The sequence below is a fragment of the Magnolia sinica genome, chromosome 1, assembly GCF_029962835.1.
Source record: "Magnolia sinica isolate HGM2019 chromosome 1, MsV1, whole genome shotgun sequence".
NCBI classification, from domain to species: domain Eukaryota; kingdom Viridiplantae; phylum Streptophyta; class Magnoliopsida; order Magnoliales; family Magnoliaceae; genus Magnolia; species Magnolia sinica.
The window spans coordinates 100,349,179-100,373,013 of NC_080573.1; the positions used below are offsets into that span (position 1 = coordinate 100,349,179).

At 39.7% G+C, this 23,835-nt stretch overlaps 1 protein-coding gene across 3 annotated transcripts in view; it reads left to right on the forward strand.

The window, feature by feature from the left end:
- LOC131252508 (exocyst complex component EXO70A1-like) overlaps positions 1-23,835 on the forward strand; it is an 84,018-nt gene that overhangs the window by 36,647 nt on the left and 23,536 nt on the right. For 2 of the 3 annotated variants that reach the window (XM_058253101.1, XM_058253085.1), the window contains 2 exons: positions 12,914-13,052; positions 13,125-13,337. In XM_058253101.1, the coding sequence (XP_058109084.1) occupies positions 12,914-13,052; positions 13,125-13,337 (352 nt within the window). The remainder of the gene's footprint in view (positions 1-12,913; positions 13,053-13,124; positions 13,338-23,835) is intronic. The other variant, XM_058253093.1, reaches the window with a different exon arrangement.

Consider the following 23,835-nt stretch of genomic DNA (forward strand, 5'->3'; position numbering starts at 1 on the left):
GTGCATATTAGGTTTCCTTTGTATAGGGTCATAATCTATATGTTGTTTGACTGAACTAAAGCAATTATATTCAAAGTCAATTCATAAAATCTGTAAATGTAAAAACACATGTATGGAAGCACAAGCATTACATTCAAAAGAAAAAGAAGTAGAAAACTAGAAATATACCTGTAGAATTTGAAAATAATTGGTTTTAATAAAAAATAAATTTTTATCGAAAAATCCCCAAATTGCTAAGAATATGTAGATTAGGTCATATACATTTCTGATTTTGTGTTTGGACACTAAAATTGCAACCGATTTGGGACAAATTGGAGAAATTTCGATTTTCCGTCAATTTTCTGCAACTTGGCACATCTTCCTCAAATATCAAAATCAAAGCTCCAAATGCATAATTTTTCTTGCAAAACATGAAGAATCATGGATTTATTACCATTTGACACTATTTGCAACATATAAAAAAGAAAAAAAAGAAAGAAAGAAAGGAATCAAAACTAAAAAATACGCACCGAATCCGGCCCCAGGAAGCTTCCGATCGCGCTTTCAAAGAAATCTTTAAGATTTTCTTCCAACAAACTAGAGTTGATTGGTTGAAATCACTTTACAATGTACTGGGAAATAGTTATTATTATTATTTTTTGGTGAATTCTTGAGGATTTTCGAGACAAAACAGTGCTGGTTCCCTTTTATCCCTTTAAATATTGCACTCAGTATTGATATATTGCACGCTACATTAAGAATTTATAAAGGGGGAGTGTGGATATATCGTTTGGTATCGGGATATATCGCGATATTGTGCGATGTATTGCACGAAGCCATGAAAAATGGATATTAAATCTAGGTTTTCTATCACCCAGCTGGGATAACTGATATATCATGGGTTACATCGATGATATTGCAAGAAACTGAAAACACTGCATCTTAGTAGAAGTGAATAGAGCAGAGTTACTGACGTCCTTGAGCTCAAGACTCACTGTCTGGCAGACGACCACTTCATGAATCTTCTCAAACATCTCCGTTGGCACTGCGACGAGCTCCTAAGGCCCCTCAAGCAAAGACATCAGGATTGGGTCACTCTCTATAACAGAGGGCAGGTTTGAAAGATATAAAGTTGAGACATCGCACGTGAAGAAGTCACACGTGCCACTAGAATCATCAAAAGGCTTTAATAGCAATAGGAGGGAAATGAGGATTAGTTAAGATTAGTGACAAAGAAGTTTCCCAAAATGATGAATTTTGAAATCTTGGGTCGATAATTCATGAGAACAGAAAGATTGAGAAGGATGATGCCCATAAAATTCAAGCTGTGTGGGAGGCATGGGAGTTTTATTTGATGGTCATGTACCACTCAAACTGAAAGGAAAATTTTAAAGGATAGCTATAAGATCAGGCATGCTTTATGGGATAGAATGTTGGGAAATTAAGGAACAACATGTTCACAGGATATGTAGCCGAAATGAGGATGTTGAGATGGATGAGTGGCAAGATGAGAAAAGATAGAATTAGAAATGAATGCATTTGAGGGAACTGAGGAAAAACAGCAATAGGCAAAAAGACTAGGGAAAGTAGACTTAGGTGGTTCATGTGCAAGGAGACCGAGGACTGTGCTGGTTAGGAGTTGGTTCAAGTCGATGGCTCTAAAAGGGCATGGAAAGACCCAAAAGGACGTGGGTAATGTTATTAAGAAAAGACTTGATGACCTATGGTATAACTAAAGTTGTGGCCCCGGATAGAGTGGAATGGCATAAGAGGATTCATGTAGCTGACTACAATTAATAGGAAAAAGGCTTAGATGATGATAATGATAAATTGTGACTATCCTTCATTTGCAGCTTATGGAAGGATTTATGTAAGGCTACTGATTCTGGACACCATAAAATACGGCCTATAGTGTATATAAAATTGCATTGTTAGTTCTTTGTTAAGACTGATTTGTTATCTTGGGTGTTAGTTAGCACATAAATTTCTAAGCTTAATGTTGTTCCTGTTAATTATTGAAAAGGACATGTACTTGCATATCCTCAGTTTTAATATTTTGCTGAGTGGATGCATTGGGGATTCTGTATGACTACCGAGGTTCTTATGTTGTTTCTTCTTGCATGTTGCCCTAAGCTTTGTTTGGAGACTGAGATATGGGTTGTAACGCCTTGAAAATCGGGGGTCGAGCAGAAGTTCAACTCCCGAGTTCCAACGCATCACCTATGCAACATGGATAATGGTGATTAAATGTTGTCTATGTTAGTGCACTAAACATGAGTGGGATTATACCAAATCAGCATATCATACCCCAGAGACAGTTAAATTAGGCAAGCGGAAGACCATGATAGGTATAAATAAAGCATATAAGTGGTAGTGCGTCTTCGGAGTACAATCACGTTCCAGGTTAAATAGTTACATGTATCATTTCAAATTACAAAATATCAAAAGGTGTAGGTCCATCTACATCATGAAATTCTTGTAGCCTCGACGATCAGAAAACGACCTACATGAACCGGCCTGAATACTGCATATAGGAGAACTCCTCATCGACATCAAAATCAGACTTCGCTTCATAAGCCGTGCCGTCATCTGCAACTAAGACAGGGTCTGGTTGGTGTTTTAAAGAACCGTCCCAGAACGTGGGAGTGAGTGATCAACTCAGTGGAACTATAAGGCAAAAGTTAACATGTTATCAATTCAGTCAAGCAGTAATGATAACGCAATACAACAATCATGTCCTATATTACTCTTGTTAATGCAAGCATGGTATATGATAATGATGCATGCGCCTACACTCCCTCAACGACTTCATCTCACGTTCACGCATGACATCCTCCCGAAACATGCGCTTCCTCGCCAAAGCACATGCAATGCGGTGCATGATCGTATTAACTAATACTTAATTAAGCATATTCATACAGCAGGATTGGGAAGCTAAGGCACCTCCCTTTATATCATTTACCCAAACAATGATCCATCTAGGGTCGTCAATCTTAGTTAAATCACATACGATAGCAGTTCTAGGTCGCTACGGAGAGGCTCGTCACCATCAACGCAGACCTAGTTTATACTCAAGGTCACCACGGAAAGGCTCGTTGCCTTAACGTAGTCCTAGTGTATACTTGAGATCACTACGGGCTCATCACCTGATCGTAGGCCGACAGCTCAAATATAGTATCCCATACCACCGTATTTGGCTCACGAGTCCGGGTTACTCATTGGACACTACAGGGAGGCTCGTCGCCCCAGCGTAGGTCAGCAGCTCGACCACAGTGTCCCATACCACTATACCCGGCTCATGAGTCTTACCGGATCGAGGTACCAAGGTTAAACGGGCCTTTCGCTGGTAAGTTTGGTACCTTAGATTCAAGCAGTAGCGTCCATACATGGTGAACATACATTGGGCCAATCGGGTTACTTGACAAGCTCGACTGGTACGAGCGTACGTTGACTTGATCGACATGGAGTGCGTAAGTATTCCGCGTGGCCTAACCATTGTTGACAAACAACGTACGACTTGGATTCATTAGGTGTATCCATTGTGGCTAAGTAGTACGGCCACCGATCCTAAACCATTACCGATTGCCTGGACTATATCGTAGCCCCAATCACACTCCAACCAATAGCATCCACATGTGATATTCCAAGATAGCATGTGACAACCAAATCTAAACATAAATCCCATTCGAGCATTTCAACAAACACATACCGCCAAGGTATCCCGTATCGGTATCGGTTGGCGTAACGGTGTCCTCCAAAACCGATACGGATACGGGGGCGTAACGGTGATACGGGGGCGTAACGGCCCGTAACGGCGCAAAATTTTTTTTTTGCCAAAAAAATATGGATTAAATCCAGAATATTCTAAGCATTCCAAATATGCATTCATTTATAAATTGGAACATGTTTATGGTGGTGTAACGGTCCACTCTTTGGTGAGAAGTTGTATCGGACTGTCTGATGAATTTATGAACCAGATAACCTGAATTTGATCATATATTTAATTTTCTAACTATCTACTATCAATGATAGATATATTAGAATGAATGTAAAATGAAAATATCTTACATCAGGTGTTTGCAATTATTTTTGAGGAATTTCTCGAACATACCTGTGGTCCTGTGCAGTGTGGTGCACGTGACTGTGATAGTGTGATTCCTGTCTATGACCTAACATCAAGAATATTAAAAAATAAAAAATAAAAAATTAGTAGTGTCTGATATACTCCCTGCAACTTGATTAAGGATTACTTGATTGGTTGTCGGGGGAGCTATTTTAAATACAAGTTCGGCAGTGTCAAGTGTGTACTTGGCTTCTTGCAATAATACTGTTGTGAGCTGTCTGCTGCAACAAATACTTACCTTAACACAAATATATACTCACAAGTCACCACCAAAATGAAAATCGCTTTTTGTGGTTGCTCGACCTCCACATCATCGTCATCGTCACCATCGGGAGGCTGTCCGATAGGTGTAGGTGCTACATATCCATAATATCCGGTGCGGAAGGAAATACTAGATCAACGAAACTAGAGGATGGTGATCGACTAGGCAACGACTCGACCGGAATAAGGATATCTACCGGTGCCGTCGAATAGCCATCGGTGCCCATACTCAGTGTTGAGAATCTTGAGATTGAGAGTGCGTCTGCTGTGATGAGTAACTTGGATTTGGATGCGGATATCTATAATCATATGGATATTGATCGGGAGGGCTACTCCAACATGAATGTGATGGAACAGGCTCAGTATAACCATCATAATCATAATCCAATTGACCATAAGAATATCCATCATAATAACCAAGACCATAAGCCTGCTGATGTTCCAGACCTCCCGGACCCGATGCACCACTAGATGTACCCTCCTCCTGCTGGCTGTATCGTGACTCGGTACACTCATAAATTCGACCTCGTGTACCACCTCGTCGATGTTCATCGGTATCGCGATCTCTAGGCAGCTGTATAGGGCGCTGAGCAACACCAGAAGTGCCAGCACCAGGGGCAGGGGGGTCATCGTCTTCATCCGACACGGTCACGCTACCACTGCTCGTACTCTTTTGTTGATCTTGAGCCGTATCTGTACGTGGCATAAACGCTGCCCCTCTTACTGGGTCCAACACATCTGCACGACTCTCTTGTTGCGCTCTGCGTATTTCTGGGTCATCAATTTTCAATTCTTCACTATCCTCTTCAATTTGTTTTTCCCTTGTTTCCAACCAAGGTAGAAGTGGGTCATCCTCATCATAAATATTATCCAAGTTTATTGGACAGTAGTCTCCGTCATCGACAGCTGTAATGCTCTTATGATGTCGTCGCTTTCTTAGTTTTATATTGTAGTGCATGAAGACAAGTCTATCTAATGTTCTAGTCTGCAATCTATTCCTATTCTTTGAATGAATGAGCGCAAAACAACTCCAATTCCTTTCGCAGCTATAGGAAGATGTTGTCTGGCTCAAAACTTTTACTGCAATTTTTTGGAGAGCCTTCGTACTCTCTCCGAAATTAATCTGCATGCTGTGCAAGAGCATCTCCAAAGCTACCAAGGCGATTTCCAAATGTATCTAATTCATTTAATGCCTTTATTTGCAGATCTAAGTCAGGCTCTAATCTCTTTATCACATTTTTTAGCCCGACACGAACTTCATCATCCGCAACAAATGATTGGGCATATCTATACCTAGGATTTAGGTAGTAACCTGCTGCATGAAGATCGTGATGGAGTTGGTTTGTCCATCTCTTGTCGATCATCTTCCAATAAGTCTGCCAACTTCTACAATCACGTTGAATTGCAAGCTTTACCTTATCCATGGCATCATATATGAAGCCCATGGCAGGTGCTTCATCGGATTCAACAAGACGGAGTACCCTCATTAGTGGCTCCATCACCTTTAGGATCGCCTTGACCTTCTTCCAATATTTGTTGTCCCGTATGGTGTTCACAACTTCGACCGGTATTCCTGATGTCTTCTTCCCATGTTTTGTGTTGAGCCATTCTCGGGAAGCGAACATCTCACTCAACTCTTCTCTATGCTGTAATAAACTCTCTAATGCTATAAAGTTTGTTGCGAATCTAGTCGCCGCAGGCCTCAACAACTCTCGTCCTTTCGTAAACTTTCTCATTATTGCAACTATTTGATTATGGTTGTAAATAAACGTCGTCACTTCCCTTGCCCTTTCGACCATTTCCTTAACATTCTTCTTCTTCCCAATATCTTCCAATATAAGATCAATACAATGGGCAGCACATGGTGACCAAAAAAGATGTTTTCTCTTATCCATCAACATATGTCCTGCAAGCTTATATGTTGCTTCATTATCTGTCACAATCTGCACTATATTCTCCTCTCCAATCTCGTCCACAACTTTATCCATTAGTCCATTAATATAAGTAGAATTTTTGTTGCCTCTGAGGCATCAATTGACTTGTGGTATATAGTTCCTAAGTGGCGGTACACTATGAAGTTGATCATGCTGCGTCTGGTTGGGCCAGTCCAACCATCACACATGATTGTGCATCCTCTGGCTTGCCATACAGGTTTAAAGGTAGCCACGTATGCTTTCACATCCGCATACTCTGCATCTGTCCATTTTCCCCTAATCTCCTTAGCCGTGGGAGCTTTTATTCCTTCACCTGCTTCTGCTGCTGCATCAATTACCACCTGCCAATATGGAGAATTGGCTGCGTTAGGAGGTATGTTGGCATGTATAAATAACTTTGCTGCTGCTCTACCTAATTTCTCAACGGAAGTTCTACTCCACATTTGTTTTATCTTCTTTTGTTTAGTTGATTCTTTCCTAAATAGGATTGGATCAATAGAGGGTCTCCTAGGCTCATTTACTTCTTCATCCAAACGTATAGGGGCATCATGTGAAGATGTCTGTCGTCGGCTCCCAAACATACGTCGTAACCCACCAAACCTACCCCCCCCACTCCCACCCCCACCCCCACCTGCAGAAGCAGTTGCACTTCCAGTCGCACTCCCACTCCCACTCCCACTCCCCCCCCCTGTATCACGCACTGACCCTTGCGTGCCAAACATGCGGCGACGTTCTTCCTCTTCACGAGCTAGACGCAAGCTCTCTCTCCTAGCTATAGTAAGTTCTCGATCTGAATCTTCGTCAGAATCAATAATATCTTCATCACGAATGCCCATATATTCAGGACCAAACACTTCCTGTCGAGTTGCATTCAAACTATCATTTCTTCTTTTGTACAGCAACACGTTTACCCTTCGACTCATCCAGACTAGCTTGCATTAAAAGCATTATCTCTTTCGGTACTCTACTACATGGCGCAACTTGACCCTTTCGATGTGCCAAATGTTGTTTGAGACGGGTAATTCCACCAGTCACTAGTCTATCACAATACTTGCACTTAATTTGGTGCCTAGTACCACCAACCCTCTCACAATGTTGCCATCCAATATCATCACTAACTTGTTGTTGGCCAGATCCAGACATTTCTTTAGGCTTAGGTAGACACTAGATAATTAGATTTGAGTATGAGTGTATGACCTATGTTAATAAAGATGGTTTTATATTCTAACTAAACCCTAAGAAGCTCCAAGGCAAAACCTGTCCAATATAAGCAAATAAAAACATAAAGTCACTAATTCGAAAATAGAAAAAAATTATAAAATGACACCCCAAATCTGTAAAATACACATTATCATGTTCTACTATGATTAACATATCACATGGCATGATTAAAATAGTAAAACAATCATTAAAAAATTATTTTTTAAATTTAAAAAAGAAGGGCCATAATTAATGCGTAAATAGAAAAAAATATTAAAAAATTATAAAATGGCACCCCAAATCTGTAAAATGCACATTAACATATTCTACTATGATTAACACATCATATGGCATGATTAAAACAGTAATACAACCATTAAAAATTGATTTTTCGAATTTTTAAAAAAAGGGACAAAATTCATGCGTAAATAGAAAAAAATATTTAAAAAATATAAAATGGGACCCCAAATCTGTAAAATGCACATTAACATGTTCTACTATGATTAACACATCATATGGAGTGATTAAAACAGCAAAACAATCATTAAAAATTGATTTTTCGAATTTTAAAAAAAAGGGGCAAAATTCATGCGTAAATAGAAAAAAATATTTAAAAATTATAAAATGTCACCCCAAATCTGTAAAATGCACATTAACATGTTCTACTATGATTAACACATCATATGGAGTGATTAAAACAGCAAAAAAATCATTAAAAATTGATTTTTGAATTTTAAAAAAAAGGGGCAAAATTCATGCGTAAATAGAAAAAAATATTTAAAAAATATAAAATGGGACCCCAAATCTGTAAAATGCACATTAACATGTTCTACTATGATTAACACATCATATGGAGTGATTAAAACAGCAAAACAATCATTAAAAATTGATTTTTTGAATTTTAAAAAAAAGGGGCAAAATTCATGCGTAAATAGAAAAAAATATTTAAAAAATATAAAATGGGTCCCCAAATCTGTAAAATGCACATTAACATGTTCTACTATGATTAACACATCATATGGAGTGATTAAAACAGCAAAACAATCATTAAAAATTGATTTTTTGAATTTTAAAAAAAAGGGGCAAAATTCATGCGTAAATAGAAAAAAATATTTAAAAAATATAAAATGGGTCCCCAAATCTGTAAAATGCACATTAACATGTTCTACTATGATTAACACATCATATGGAGTGATTAAAACAGCAAAACAATCATTAAAAATTGATTTTTTGAATTTTAAAAAAAAGGGGCAAAATTCATGCGTAAATAAAAAAAAAAATTAAAAAAATATTAAATGGCACCCCAAATCTGTAAAATGCATATTAACATGTTCTACTATGATTAACACATCATATGAGATAATTAAAACAGCAAAACATATTAAAAAAAGTATAAATACCTATTTTTGACAAATTTATGAAAAATGGCCCACCAAGCTTTGATTCAACAAAATCCGCCAATATAATGTGTTTTTTCCTCAAATATTCACCCAAGGTTGGTCGAAATTAGCAGTAGAAGGAGTGAGGAGGAGTTTGGAAGCAAGAAATTTCGAAAAAACATCAAAAACGGACCTTAAAATGCAAAAAAAAATGGCCGTTTTTCGACCGTTACGGCGCTGACCGTTACGGGTGACCGTTACGCCCGTAACGGCCGTTACGCCCGTATCGGGCCCGTATCGGCCGATACGGGTACAAAAACGGGAATCGGCCGTTTTGGCCCCGAATCGGGTAACGGTGTGTACCGTTACCGTTACGTATCGGCCGTAACGGCCGATACGCAACCGTTTTGGCATTCCTTGCATACCGCACATGTCATCATACATAGGCATTCATCTGTAAATCACATAGTAGTAAGATAGGTGGCATAAAGGAAACTGTGACTATATATAAGGGAATTGAGAATACTATCTCAACACCCTCAGTTGGTACATTACATCAAGCATTTTCTCATTCAGGCATTTTATCAAACACTTAGACCACACATATTGCATACAGATAATAAATTCGTTAAAAACACATACTATAGCTAGTCCTTTCACAAGGAGTAGCCACGTATACAACGATCATGTATTAGCGATCAATAATCATAGCAAGTACAAATCATAATTCCATACTCATTCAAACATTTTTACAAACACTTAGACTACACACTTCAACATACATGGCGTATGTTGGTCATAACATGTATTAGGGCAAATCCTTTCACCAAGGAGTTGTCACATATACAACAATCATATATCCATGACAGATAATCATGGCAAGCATGAATCCAAATTCCATACCCAATCAAACATTTTTACAAACACTTAGACTACACACTTCAACATACATGGCGTATGTTGGTCATAACATGTATTAGGGCAAATCCTTTCACTAAGGAGTTGTCACATATACAACAATCATATATCCACGACGGATAATCATGGCAAGCGCAAATCCAAATTCCATACCCATTCAAACATTTTTACAAACACATGAATTACACTATATTCAACATAGTTCATATATATCTGTAAAGCGAGGGAAACATCGTATCTAGCATGAGAAATGGCAACCAAGTCAGTTATAAATCATTAACCGACATTGACAGCCTTGAAAACCATAACCTAAACGTTTATAGTCTGCACCTTTCGCCTGTAAACTCGTAACGGATTCAGTTTGAACACTCTCGCCTTGTAAACTAGACTTTGAATACCTAATCAATAAAACGGTTTAGCTATTTCTCCGATCTACGTATTTGGATTCCTAAAACAAGTTAGGGTTAGGGTATCTTACCCAAGAACGGAATCAGAATCTCCGGTATAGCGACACGGAAGCGGTAGTTACGTACGTGGAGTAGTGGGATCGAATCCCAGGAACTATCTCACACTCGCTCTCTCACTTCTCTACTTTCTCCTTCACTTTCTCTCCCTTTTCTCTCTTAGGGTTTAGAATTCGTATGGAATGAGAGAGGGGTGGGTAAAGGCCCTTATATAGGCCCAGAACTGAATGGAATGGCCTCAGGGCCATGGTAAACTTAGGTTATAGCCAAAGAGTGGCTGTTTCGGTCCAACGGAGCACATCTGGAGGCCCCTTTTCTGCATACGATCTGGGGAAAGTTCCCTGACATTGGATCTAGGTCAGGTTAAGTTTTCAGTCTGATCAGATTTACGGAATGACTGCAGAGGACCGGTTTCAGTTCAACGGTCACCGCCACTCGATCAGGGCCACAAGTACACTGATCTGCGTATGAAATTTTCCCTGATTCGAGGGTGTATTTGGGTCAGATTCCAACGGTCTGAAACCTTAGAATTGGCCCGCAAGCGAACGGCCCAGTTTACTTAAATCTGAGTACATTTTCTAAAGATATTCGCGTTTCTCACACACTTCGCTCCGGGCTAAAGTTGTGCGTTTCTGGATACTATCTGGACTTGATTTCCGAGATGGTCGTCAAGCCCAATAAGGTGGTCATATTCGTATAGTCTCGCGGTAATCGGACTTTCGACGTGCGGTACAGGTCCGATACAGAGTTTCGGTGTGCTCCCGAGAGCAACCGAGTTTTGAGATTGATTCTAAGTTTCAGGGTAATGTAGCGTCAACGATTCTACACGTTTTGGGTCTTGCAGTTCGTATTTAAAGTGGTTCAAGCTAATTTCACAGATAATTTAGTTTAGCACTTGATTAATTTTCGTCTAATTTCTAAAGGATTTGGTCCTAAGCGATTTCTACCTGAGGTGGAACTCGGGTCTTTGTACGGATTTTTTTCCCGAGACGTTACATGGCTGGTTAAACCTAAATGCATTCAAGTAAAAATAGTTTGCTCCATCCTCTGGAGGGTGTCTAAACATCTGTGGAGCTTGCGTTGGGAGTTGTAACTGAAAATCCTGGCACTAAGCATTCATTCGTGTTGTCTAACCAAGCTTGGTGTGGAGCCACCTTCCTGGTGTTGGGAATGTCCTGATGTGGTCAATGGACTGTACGGAAGTCTTGCAATGGGCTTGAAATCATCATCAAACTGTGTCTAGGAAAGAGTGAATAACTGCAGGGACATTGGCCCGAACTATTGAGTTGTCATCTTGATATCATGCTAACATCAGAACTACTGCCCACAGGACCCTGTGTATCATCCCAAACTGAAAAAGAAAAAAAGGCATTTTATATTATCCATGGAGCTGGGATCTTTACTTCTCATCTCTGCTTATTCCATATAATTAATGATTCCCATTGAGTATTTAAGCTAATCAATTATCTTGTTTAAACTTCGCCTGTGCCTTGTCTTCTGCTTATATTTTGTTCTCCAAGTTTATTACCTCCTGTTGGATTTTTTTCGTTTTTATTTTTTCTCCTGTTTATTCAGCATGATCGTCCTGGGTTGTAATAAAAACAGTCTGGGCCCCCTTTTGGACACACCTTCCAAAGGGGGGTTTTGGGGCTGAATCACTGTTTTGATCTACACAACAGTTGTTGTGCATTTGCAGGCACTTTGCAAACCCCATACCATCTCTTGCTCCATAAAATAGGCACTAAAAGGCTGACTTATGCAATCCAATTGGTTTTTGCCGAGTCGACTGGAAAAGCAGGCTTGAAACCCCCCTTTTTCAGAAACCCCCTTCTGAGGAAGTGAGTCCAAACGGGCCCTAAGAGTTTGTAGAAAACCATCATCCTCTGGCCATTTTATATTCACTAATTTGCTTGCTCTTTATTCATGTGTCAAATCCTGTACCTCTGCACTTGTTTCATCATTCATCTGCATAGCAAACAATTCCATGGAGCTGGGATCTTTACTTCTCATCCCTGCTTATTCCATATAATTAATGATTCCCATTGAGTATTTAAGCTAATCAATTATCTTGTTTAAACTTCGCCTGTGCCTTGTCTTCTGCTTATATTTTGTTCTCCAAGTTTATAACCTCGTGTTGGATTTTTTTATCATTTATTTTTTCTCTTTTGTTAATTCAGCATGATCGTCCTGGGTTGTAATAAAAACAGTTTGGGCCCCTTTTTGGATGCACCTTCCAAAGGGGGGTTTTGGGGCCGAATCACTGTTTTGATCGACACGGCAGTTGTTGTTGTGCATTTGGAGGCACTTTGCAAACCCATTGCCATCTCTTGCTCCATAAAATAGGCACTAAAAGGCTGACTTATGCAATCCAATTGGTTTTTGCCAAGTCGACTGGAAAAGCAGGCTTGAAATCCCCCTTTTTCAGAAACCCCCTTCTGAGGAAGTGAGTCTAAACGGGCCCTAAGAGTTTGTAGAAAACCATCATCCTCTGGCCATTTTATATTCACTAATTTGCTTGCTCTTTATTCCTGTGTCAAATCCTGTACCTCACCTCTGCACTTTTTTCATCATTCATCTGCATAGCAAACAATTCCTCTGTTCTCCTCAAATAACTGAGAACTGTTTATAATAAGCATGTTGCCTTTTGGTTATCAGAGAAATGCGTGCTTCAGCTTTGGAACAAAGCCTTCGAAAATTAGGTGTGGAGAAGCTTAGTAAAGATGATGTGCAGAAGATGCAGTGGGAGGTTTTGGAAGCTAAAATTGGGAACTGGATCCACTTCATGCGGATTGCTGTAAGAATCTAGGGAATTCAGTTTCCAAGAAATGTTACTTGCTTTTCAACCATCTGATTGTGCATGAAACAGGTCAAAGTGCTATTTACTGGGGAGCACAAAATTTGCTATCAAATTTTTGAAGGCATCGATACTCTCAATGATCAGTGTTTTGCTGAAGTAACCACAAACAGTGTGGCAATGCTTCTTAGTTTTGGAGAGGCTATTGCAAAGAGCAAGAGGTCACCAGAAAAATTGTTCGTACTTTTAGACATGTATGAAATAATGCGTGAACTTCAGCCAGAGGTATGATGAACTTTCCTTCTTACGTAAGAGTTAATTTGCACTATGTATGTGTGGGGGCATTTATGGTGTGAGTTATGAGTGTCCCTCCACCCTTGCCCAGTATGTTCCCATGTGGAGTTCCACCCCTTACATGCGGGGTAGTGTTAACTGTTAAAGTCCCTTGATATACATTGATACACCATCCTTTAACAGCTTGAGCTTTTAGAGAAAGCAGTTGTTTGACACTCCCCAAAGCAAATTGTCCTTTTTCTCTCTGAAGCCTCTAGGTCTGTGCCATGCTTGAAAGAATGCCTGAATAGTCCTAAGCATCACCCTGGGAGTTCAAAAGAAGGTAAAGAAACTTAAAATCTCCTTTGTGTAGTCACAATGCAGAAACAGATGATACACAGTTTCTTTATTTGCACAACGATTGCAAGTTTGTGATATTTATGCTTCTTGATCTCTAATGGTTGATTACAAGGACTTTATGCTTTCACACAAGCCATATGAACAACCATCTTAGGTGGTCTTAGTCTCTTAGAAAGCGTCATATCTAGGGAATCAAGTTGTTGGTGCCCCTATTTTCGCCCTCCAATATCACTGAGTACAAGGACTTCATTGAGAACACGATGGATTTGGCAGGACTCCACTAAGAAGCGTCACTTTTCCCTATGCATTGTACCTCTCCATTTTTTTTTATCACACACACTCACACACCTCATGTACGCTTGTGCACACTCACACCACAATGGGTGCCCAAACCCATGACCTCGTGTTGAAACTCTTGTGAGTCTACCTCTCCATTAAGCATATGAATTCCTCCATTTCTACTTCGTTTAGATTCCTTGTGAATTGTGGTGTCTATATCACTTGGTCTTGCACTAGTTCATAACATTGAAATATCAACACCTCTCTAATCGTTGTAGGAGATTCTGTGCATGTGTGCTTGTGGTACAAAATTGTATTAATGTTTAGTGGGTCTTCTGTTTTTGTATTTTTCCTTTTAGTGGTCCTTCAGGACACCATACCTTCATGTTTAGGGTTACATAACAACAAAATTATGATGTGAAGCTTCAATCTCTCTTGATTTTTTTTTCTCCCAAACTCTCTTCTTTCCATCTCTTATTCATATACAATGAGTTTCTATGACTGGTAACAAGTGAGGGAAAGCTTGTCCAAGGGCACAATCTTCATGCCAAAAATTCTATCAAAATCTTGTTCAACGACCATAAGAAACTGTACGAATGATCCCTTTGGAAAATACATCTTTCACTATTCTCACTACTTTTCACAAGCCTGATGCTCTATATGGCGAAGAATCATCGGTGTACCATCCACCCATTTGGATTGCAAAGTTGCTTTCAACCAATGTTTTCCGTATCATTATCGCGTAATGTATCGCACGCTTGGGATATAGATACATATTGGTTATCGGATGGGATATATTAGTATTGCATAATGTGTCGTTGTTATTGGGGAACACGGGGAAACATTGGGAAATTGGTCAAATTTTTTATGAAACTTTAGGGATTGTTAGTGTTTCGATTAGAAACGAAGTATCTCGGATTGGAACACCCACGTTTAATAATAACAAATGAAAGATAAAAGAATAGTCATCATCAAACATTTTATTGATTCTGAATTCATTTACATCCCCATATTTCCCTTGATTCGAAAACAAAGCACATTGAATTGATGTAATGGAAGGAAAGGAAAGTAATCCAATAGCAATTTCGGCAGCATTTCGGTTCGAAAAGTGTTTGTTGCAGTGACAGAAGAGTTGTGCGGACTAAAGATCCCTTGTTCCACGTCAATATGCATAGGATATGCACATAGGAGAACAAGTCGCGGACGAATCTTTGCTGTCGCACAACAAATGGACCATTGGGAGTCCAGTTGCGTGGCCAGTGGGATCCATTGGATGGGCACTGAGATCAATTGCGTGGGCACTGGGATCCATTGTGCGGTTGCACAACAGGTCAGCATCCTGCAAGCTACCTGTTCGCGGTGCCACTCCAACTCCGAGAGCTCCCAAGCACCTCTCCCACTTCTCTGATGATGTAAATGAGGGGAAGGGGTATTTGTAGGCTTCCGCACGTGTGAACCCCAAAATCTGCACAACAGATTGGGCGCACAATGAAACCTGCGCACAACAGGATGGCGACTCCTGTGAACTTGTGTATTTTTTGTGCTCTAACAGATGCCCCCTCGATCCTCTTTTTGTTTTTTAATGAAGTCAAAATGGAGGATCGATCCTTTTCTGCACAAAAATCCTTTCTCAACGTCCACAGGCATAACTAGATCCACGCAATAGAATTTAGTCCTACTGCTTTGTGTATTCTATCATCTTTTGCTGATTCATGAGTTATTCCCATTCAATTCGAACATGTTGTCGGAGAAGGATTATGTTCCGAACAGATAACGGAAGAATCATGCTTGAACGAAGAACGAAATAATCATGCTCGAACGGAGAATGAAAGAATCATGCTCGAACGGAGGATGGAATGACCCCAACTAGTCAATCAAATGTTTCGATGGTGTCGACAATGGTGGTGATGATGCTTTTTTCGAGTAGTACTCTATTCTACGTTATTGTTGATCATGTCGTGGTAGTCTTCTCAGCAACCATTAGAATCCTCAATTGCATCCTACTCGGTCTTAACCGCATGTCTGCTTGTGTGATTCACTCTCCTTGGGATTCATCATTGTGACAACTCCAGCGACACCATGGTCGGAGAGTCATCTTTTAATGCAACTCCTGCCACAATAGTCCTTGTAATGACTTCTGCAATTAGTTAGAGAATCATCTTTTGATGCAACTCCTGTTGTAACAATTTTTGCGCTGCCAAATGTCCTTTAATCATGAATGCCTTATCAGCTATGACCCTTGTATTATAAGTCCCTGATCAATGGTCTCTCCTGCCAAGTTAGCCACGATTGATGTTTCAAGACTTCATAATTCTTTGATCAATTTTGTGATGTATTGATAATCTTCAAAATAATTGTAAATATATTGACAATTCTGAAATAATCGCAATGAATTGACATTTTTGAAATAATTGTAATGAATATGTATTTCAATCTTGCATTTCCTTTCTATCTTGTGGTACAAAATATGTCAATAATTTAGTCGTTCTAATCTCTGTTTGTTAGTATTCTTTGCGTTGCATTCTCTGTCTTAAAGTTCAGTTAATGGAATTAGCGCGTCAGTCCAATTAGTAGAGTTAAAGCGCTATAAGTAATCAATGGTTAGAGGGAACACAGTTTAGGCTCATAAGGTGTTGGAGTAGAAATGGGCATTTTGGGCCGGGCTCGTGAGAGCAAGCACAGTTTAAGCTCGTAAGTTTTAGAGCATAGGCCGATTTAGGGCCGGGCTCATGAGAGCAAGCACAATTTAAGGTCGTAAGAAGTTGGAGCAAATGGGACTTGTGGTAATGGCCATCAATCTGTTAATAAGGGAGGAACTCATTAGAGCTCATATGCGTGTGCCTTTATGTGCTATCAACTGCTAGCTCTCAACGCAGCTCGTGTAATGTTCGGTGATCTGGCATTGCCACTGATATAATATAGGTCTTATGTATGGTTGGCCTTCGTGGGCTATTAGCCGCTGTCTCTCACTGCTACCTTGCATGATATAAGATGACTTGAAAATATAGTCAATTCAGAAAATCGGCAATAATATCTGTATGGCGATAATGTGACTGGATAATATAGTCAGTTTAGATAATGTTGTCGATTTTTGTCCTAGAAGGCTGGGGCTGATCTCTCTTGGAAATGATATATTTGCATACTCATTTCTGTATAATCTTCTCTTGCTCAAGAAAATATATAAAAGCTATATGACTTGCGACTTTATAGGGCTTAGCGATCCTTATATAACTGTGCCTATCTTGCCCCCTTTTGATTGGGTGAGATTTTCTCTAATAATCTTCTCAATCAAAACCCTTCTATCTTTCAAGGACACCATCTTTCGATATGATGAATATCTACAAACATTCTGATACCCTGCTCATTCTGATTCATGACCTGATAGGCCCTGTTGATATAAGCCTAAGTGATGATATACTGACTGTCCTATTTAGGATTGAATTTAGCCTTGGTCTTGTAAATAACTTCCGATGGCCTTTTCAATATTAACGTCATATCATCTCTTTTGAAGGATAGATATTTGACATTTCTGCGTTTTGACTAGTTTATACTGGCGAGTTATTGGAATATATAATGTCCAGAAATCCAAGAATAATTAGGAACATTCTCATATATATATATATATATATGGCAATAGTTTAGAAGTGTAGAAGCCTGGGCAACAGTCCAGATATAATTAAAGCTCGATAATATCTCATATACGCAATGATCCAGAGATAGAGATAATCTGAAAATCTCTTCGTTATAGCCTCTCCGGGGTATATATTCAATTTCAAAAGCCCTTCTGAAGATCACGACAATAATCCAATCGCAATAATAATTTTGTTCCAAGTGTCGACATAAAATTTTGGCCACTATAATGACTCTAGCTTCAGGTATCAACATATAATGATCTGGCCGCGATAATGATTCTGACCTTAGGTATCGACCTGCAAAATTATTATCAGCAATTATTATTTCAAAAAAAAATAAAAAATCAACAATTACCTCCTTCGGGATCAGGGGATCAAGAGTCTCCCAGCTGTTTGGAGGGACATGTTTAGATGGATATTTAGAAATTGCATCTTTCTTTAACTCATCTGTTCATTAATTATTCTTCATCCTTGCTTCACCAAAGAATGAAGATTCATGAAGATATATGACTGGAGATCGCTTTGTTACAAGACTATTTGTCTTATTATACTGCTACATAACCATTCTACTTTCCTTCTTGTGCATAAGCATGATGGATCGTGCCAACACTAGAATCTTGCCTCCTTAAAGGATTATCAATGCTTTGAACGGAAATCTTATTAACTCGCCACTCCTCTTTCTGTCATATTCTTCCATAACGATTTCACCCTTGTCCATCATCTTTTGGTGCTTATTTCTAAGGGCGTGACAACTTCCAATCTGATGTCCGAGTATACGGTGATAATGATAGTAATCCTTTCCTCTTGTATTCCCAATTTCTTTAGGACGTTTTAGTCAAGATAACTCGATACTCTTCATGGCCAATAATCGATTCATTATAGGAAGTATGTCTTTCCTTGCGAATGCATACTTCATATGGTCTTTATACTATGTTTAGGGGCATCAAGCTTGACCTGCTATGATTCTCCTGGAAGATATCGACATGATGCCCCCAAGTTTTTCCATCTGTTAATGAATTCTTTGGCTGATTTGTCTTCCCCTTGGCGAATAGAGGTTAATTTGGTCAAACTAACTTCTCTGTCAGAAGAGAAAAAGTTTGCCATAAAAGCATCTTGCATCTGTTCCCAAGTATGAATAGACTCCAAAGTCAAAGCTGAATATCATCTAAAGGCTTTTCTTGCCAAAGATGACCCGAATAGTCTTAAACAATATTGAGGAATTGTAGAGAGATTCCTTGTCATTGTTATGAAGCGCATCCGATGTTCTTCTGGTGACCCGTCTCCATTAAAATTTTGAAAATCCAGGTGTTTGAAATTAGTGGGAAATGACACTTTTTCCATCTCGTGGGGATACGGTGTCTGGTACCGGAACCTTTTCTCTTGATCTTGTTCTTTTTCTAGACGAATAGTTTTAGCAACTATCTGTCGGACTTCTTCTAATGTTACGGTTTGAGCAACAACATGCGTAGACCTTTGAAACTTAACCATTTGTGGTTGTGACCCTTCTGCTAGTTGTTCAATATTGTTCACGGCCGTTGTTGTCGGAAGATTATGGACTTCTTCAGCCATGCGTTCCTTTGGCGAGAACCGACCCGGCTGATTAATGTTTGTCGGAATGACTTTTGCTTCTTTATTCTTTAGTTGCTCTGAAATTGAAGGAGGGGATGAATGCCGCATTATTGGTGACATTAAGGTAGATGAACCATTGTTCGATTCGAAACTAGCGTACTGTCGTCTCGAATAACTAGTCGACTCAAATCGTGACATTCTTGATGCATGAGCTCATATTGAATTCTTTGCAAGGTGTACTGTAGGCGAACATTCGCTTGCCGCGATGGCTTTCCCTTTTTTCTTCTAAACTTGTAATGATTCTACGAAAGATGTCTTTACCGTTGTAGTTGGCGGTGCTGGAAAACCTTCTTGAGTGATAGACCTTTCAGTCCTTTTTGAGTAAAACGAATGTGTAACTGAGGCAAGGTTGCGTTTTGCGGCATTTCGCACGATCGATGCTCTCATCATACTTGGCGGGATTGAACTTCTTGCAGAAGGAGATCGAACCCTCCATCTTCTGGATGTCACCACTATCCATTCTTCACCATCCTACTGCATTGTTGGTGAAGAGGAGACCATCCCAGACATCACCTGGTGCCACTTGTTTTTAGCTGTAGCCGACTTGGCTTTCTTTAACATCTTCCTCGACGATGATCGCATATTGCTAATATAATCCACAACGAATCCATTGGGCGTGAAATAGACAACTACGTTTGTCAGAAGGAAGGCCATCGCGCTTTAGCAATATCTGGACAAGAATAGACCATCATTCATTTCAATTGAATTGTACTTTGTTTTAGAGATGAAGGGGAGGATGTTCCCGTTGAGAGTCGACATTTTGGTGACATAGCGGCGCCGTTTGATGATGATTGCTTTTTCGATTATTCCAAAGCTAGTATTAAACATAGATATTCTAACCAGAGATTATGGGTTCGAACCCCAGTGGAGTCGCCATTTTGTTTCAACAAGAAACGAAGTATCTCAAATTGGAATACTCATGTTTAATAATAACAAATGAAAGATAAAAGAACAATCATCATCAAACATTTTATTGATTCTAAATTCATTTACATCCCCACATTTCCCTTGATTCCAAAACAAAGTACATCGACTTGATGTAATGGAAGGAAAGGAAAGTAATCCAATAGCAATTTCGGCTCGAAAAGTGTCTGTTACAGTGATAGAAGAGTTGTGCAGACTTGAGATCCCTTGTTCCACATCACTATGCATAGGAGAACAGTTCGCGGACAAATCTTTGTTGTCGCACAATAAATGGACCATTGGGAGTCCAGTTGTGCGGCTAGTGGGATCCATTGCACTGGTGCTCAATAGGCCAACATCCTGCAAGCTACTGGTTGCGGTGCCACTCCGTCTCCGTGAGCTCCCGAACACCTCTCCCACTTCTCTGATGATGTGAATGAGGGGAAGGGGTATTAATAGGCTTCCGCACTTGTGAACCCCAAAATTCGCGCAACAGATTGGGCGCACAACAGAAGCACAACGGAAGCTGCGCACAACGAAACCTGCACACAACGAAAGCACCAATGGAAGGATAAAACTTCCAATTTAGCATAGGCACATTCTACACTCAAGGGACATTTGTAGGTTTTATGATTAGCGTTAGGAATGAGAAATTTTGAAATTTGAAAAATTAAGGTTCATGGGAATTGGGGATTTTGGAATTAGGGTTTTTAAAAATTAGAGAAAATAGAAAATTGGGGATCTAGGGTTTAGGGTAGGGTTATAGATGGGGAATGAAGGGGTTTTGAAGGGGGAAGCAAGGGGAAATCAAATGATTGAGCAGTTGTCCTTACGGTCAGCCTAGGGACTCGCATGTGTGGGTCGTTGGCTAGGGTTTTGGGGTCCTCAATGGTTGATTTTAGTTAGGGTTGAAGTTGGATAATGAAAAGTTGAAGAAAAAGATGATTTGGATGGTCTTGCATAGGAAGGGAAGAAGAGAGACGAAGTTTTTGGAAAAAAAAAAAATCTCTTTTGGATAGAAAGGAGGAGAGAAGGAAGATGATGGATGGAAGCCTCACACCTCCATTGAATGGAGAATGGAATCACACCACACTCAAGCTCCAAATCACATGGAGTTTTCTTCAAATCACATGAAGAAGAGAAAACGCTGCTTTTTTTTTTTTTCAAAATATGACATTAGGACTTCACACACTCATCTTTCTCTTTTATAATCTCAGAAAAGACCTTTTACAAAAAGACGCTTTTAGATAAGATTCTCAACATAAAGGCGCTTAATAAATTAAAAGTTGTTCATAACTCCCTAATATCAAAACAAATGTAAGGTATACTAAAAATAATAAAGCATGTAAACAATCTAAACAACTAAGCTATTTTGTGGCCCATGGGGGTCCACGATCAAGATGTCCGATGATGATCTAATGGTTCGATCATCATGTCCAACCAATCCAACGGTCCAATGTGTCCATCAAGCTCCTATATGCAGCTCACATGCATCTTCCCAGTGCGGGGTCTTCAAAGATCCACGAGCATCCACGTGGGGTCTTCAACGTGGCTAGGAATGTGAATTGGGCCAAGTGAGCCCCATGTAATGGTCGTCTTGCCATAAAGAGACTGGCTCGGCCCTCCTCCTTTGGTATGGTGCTCGGATGTTCTCATCACTTTTCCATGCCAAGCTTGCATAGTATCCCTGTTTTTATTTTTATTTTATATTTTTTTCGTGTCTTGATTAAATACATTCAAAGTTCTAAAGCAGGAACTTTGGCCAAAACCTTATATTTCAATGAGACTTCTGGGATGAAAATTTTGTAGGCTTTTCACACCATCCATGTTAGGGAGGAGCAATAAATGGGGCCCCTACTCTACTTCCTTCAGGATCTTACTCTTGTAGAACTATGATGCGTTATATACATATGCCATGATAATAAAAAAATTATTAAAATATGAAACAAGTTTCATCGGAGGTGTCAAATTATCAATAAAAAGCACAGAAGGCTGAGTACAGCTTTAGCTAAGGTGTTTGATAAATGCAAACCACTATAGTTTTCCAAACTCAATGTTGTCCCAACGAGAATTATATTTTGATATGCACCCACTAATAAAGCTCATTAAGGGGCTTTAACTTTGCTTTTGTAGGCTCTCCCTTTCCTGTTGGACCGGAATAAGAGGTATCTTCTTTCCAATCTCTGAAGTCGCCGACTATATCAGGGGCCCTAGAACTCCTGAGAAACATTTCCAACATTAGCTTCCACACTGATGCAGATGCAAGCATGGCTTCCACTACTTCCAACATTGTTGACCTTCAATAAGCCCTTCCAATCATAATAAACTTTTGATGTTGAGATGCCCACAAACTCCCCCCTATCAAAGATTCGCTTACTTTCTTTTCTTTTGGAAGCCTCAAATAATTCGAAATGGAAGTAGCTTTGAAAGAACATTGCCTTTGGCCCACTAACCAGCACCACTCTAACATTAAAATATCTTTGCCTCTTGATCCTTGAAGAATGCAAGTGATCTTGAAAAGCTTGGAGAAGTCGCACCGAATGAACCTTGTTATATATAATTCACAAAAGGACGATCTCAAATAATTGTATACAAAATAAATATTAGGTTAATGATGATGGCAATGTTGAAGCGTGGTCTAAAAAAATGCCATGACTCTCATCGGATCATCTCCTAAACATGTGTTAGGCTAACATGCCCCAACACAATGTTTTATTAGAATAGAGCATATAGTACACCACATAAGAAGAGGAAAGTGTGCACATGCACTTACAAAAAACCACTAACCACATACACTATACACTAACACTCTATACTCCCCCTCTTGATCATGCTCAACTTGTCACGAACACGATGAAGAGCATCTCGACTAAAGGATTTTGTAAGAACATCAGCAAGCTAATCCCTGGATCGAACAAAAAGGGTGATGATTTCCTTAAAAGCAACTCTCTCGAATAAAGTGACAGTTGACCTCAATATGCTTGGTTCGCTCGTGGAAAACCGGGTTACGAGCAATATGGATGGCCACTTGGTTGTCACAATGAAGAGGAACAAGATCCGAAGGAGGATAGCTAAGTTCTTCAAGAAGGTTGTGAAGCCACATGAGCTCACACGTTACATGAGCCATAGCACGATATTCTTCTTAAGCCGAGGACCAAGCAACAACCAGTTGCTTCTTGCTCTTCCATGTTATAAGATTACCACCTATGATGGTACAAAAGCCAGATGTAGAGTGGCGATCATAAGTACTACCTGCGCAATAAGCATCGGAATAGCCAAAACGATGATGACCATGTAACTGAAAGGGGAGGCCAAGACCCGGGACTAATTTTAGATACCGAAGTGTGCGGTATGCAGCCGTGAGATGTGAAACATGGGGAGCTTGCATGAATTGGCCAACAATGCCCACGGCAAATGAGAGATCTGGACGAGTAATAGTCAGGTAAATAATCCGGCATACAAGTCGTTGATACATCCCGGGATCAGTACGGAAAGCACCATCATTGGGTCGAAGCTTCTGCGAAGTATCCATGGGAGTGGTAGCGGGCTTGCACCTTAACACGCCAGTCTTCATGAGAAGATCGAGCGCATATTTTCGTTGTGACAAGACCAATCCGGATGAGGAGCGACCAACTTCAATTTCGAGGAAGTAGCGAAGAGGACCAAGATCCTTGATCTCAAACTTGGTCTTCAAAAATTCTTTGTCC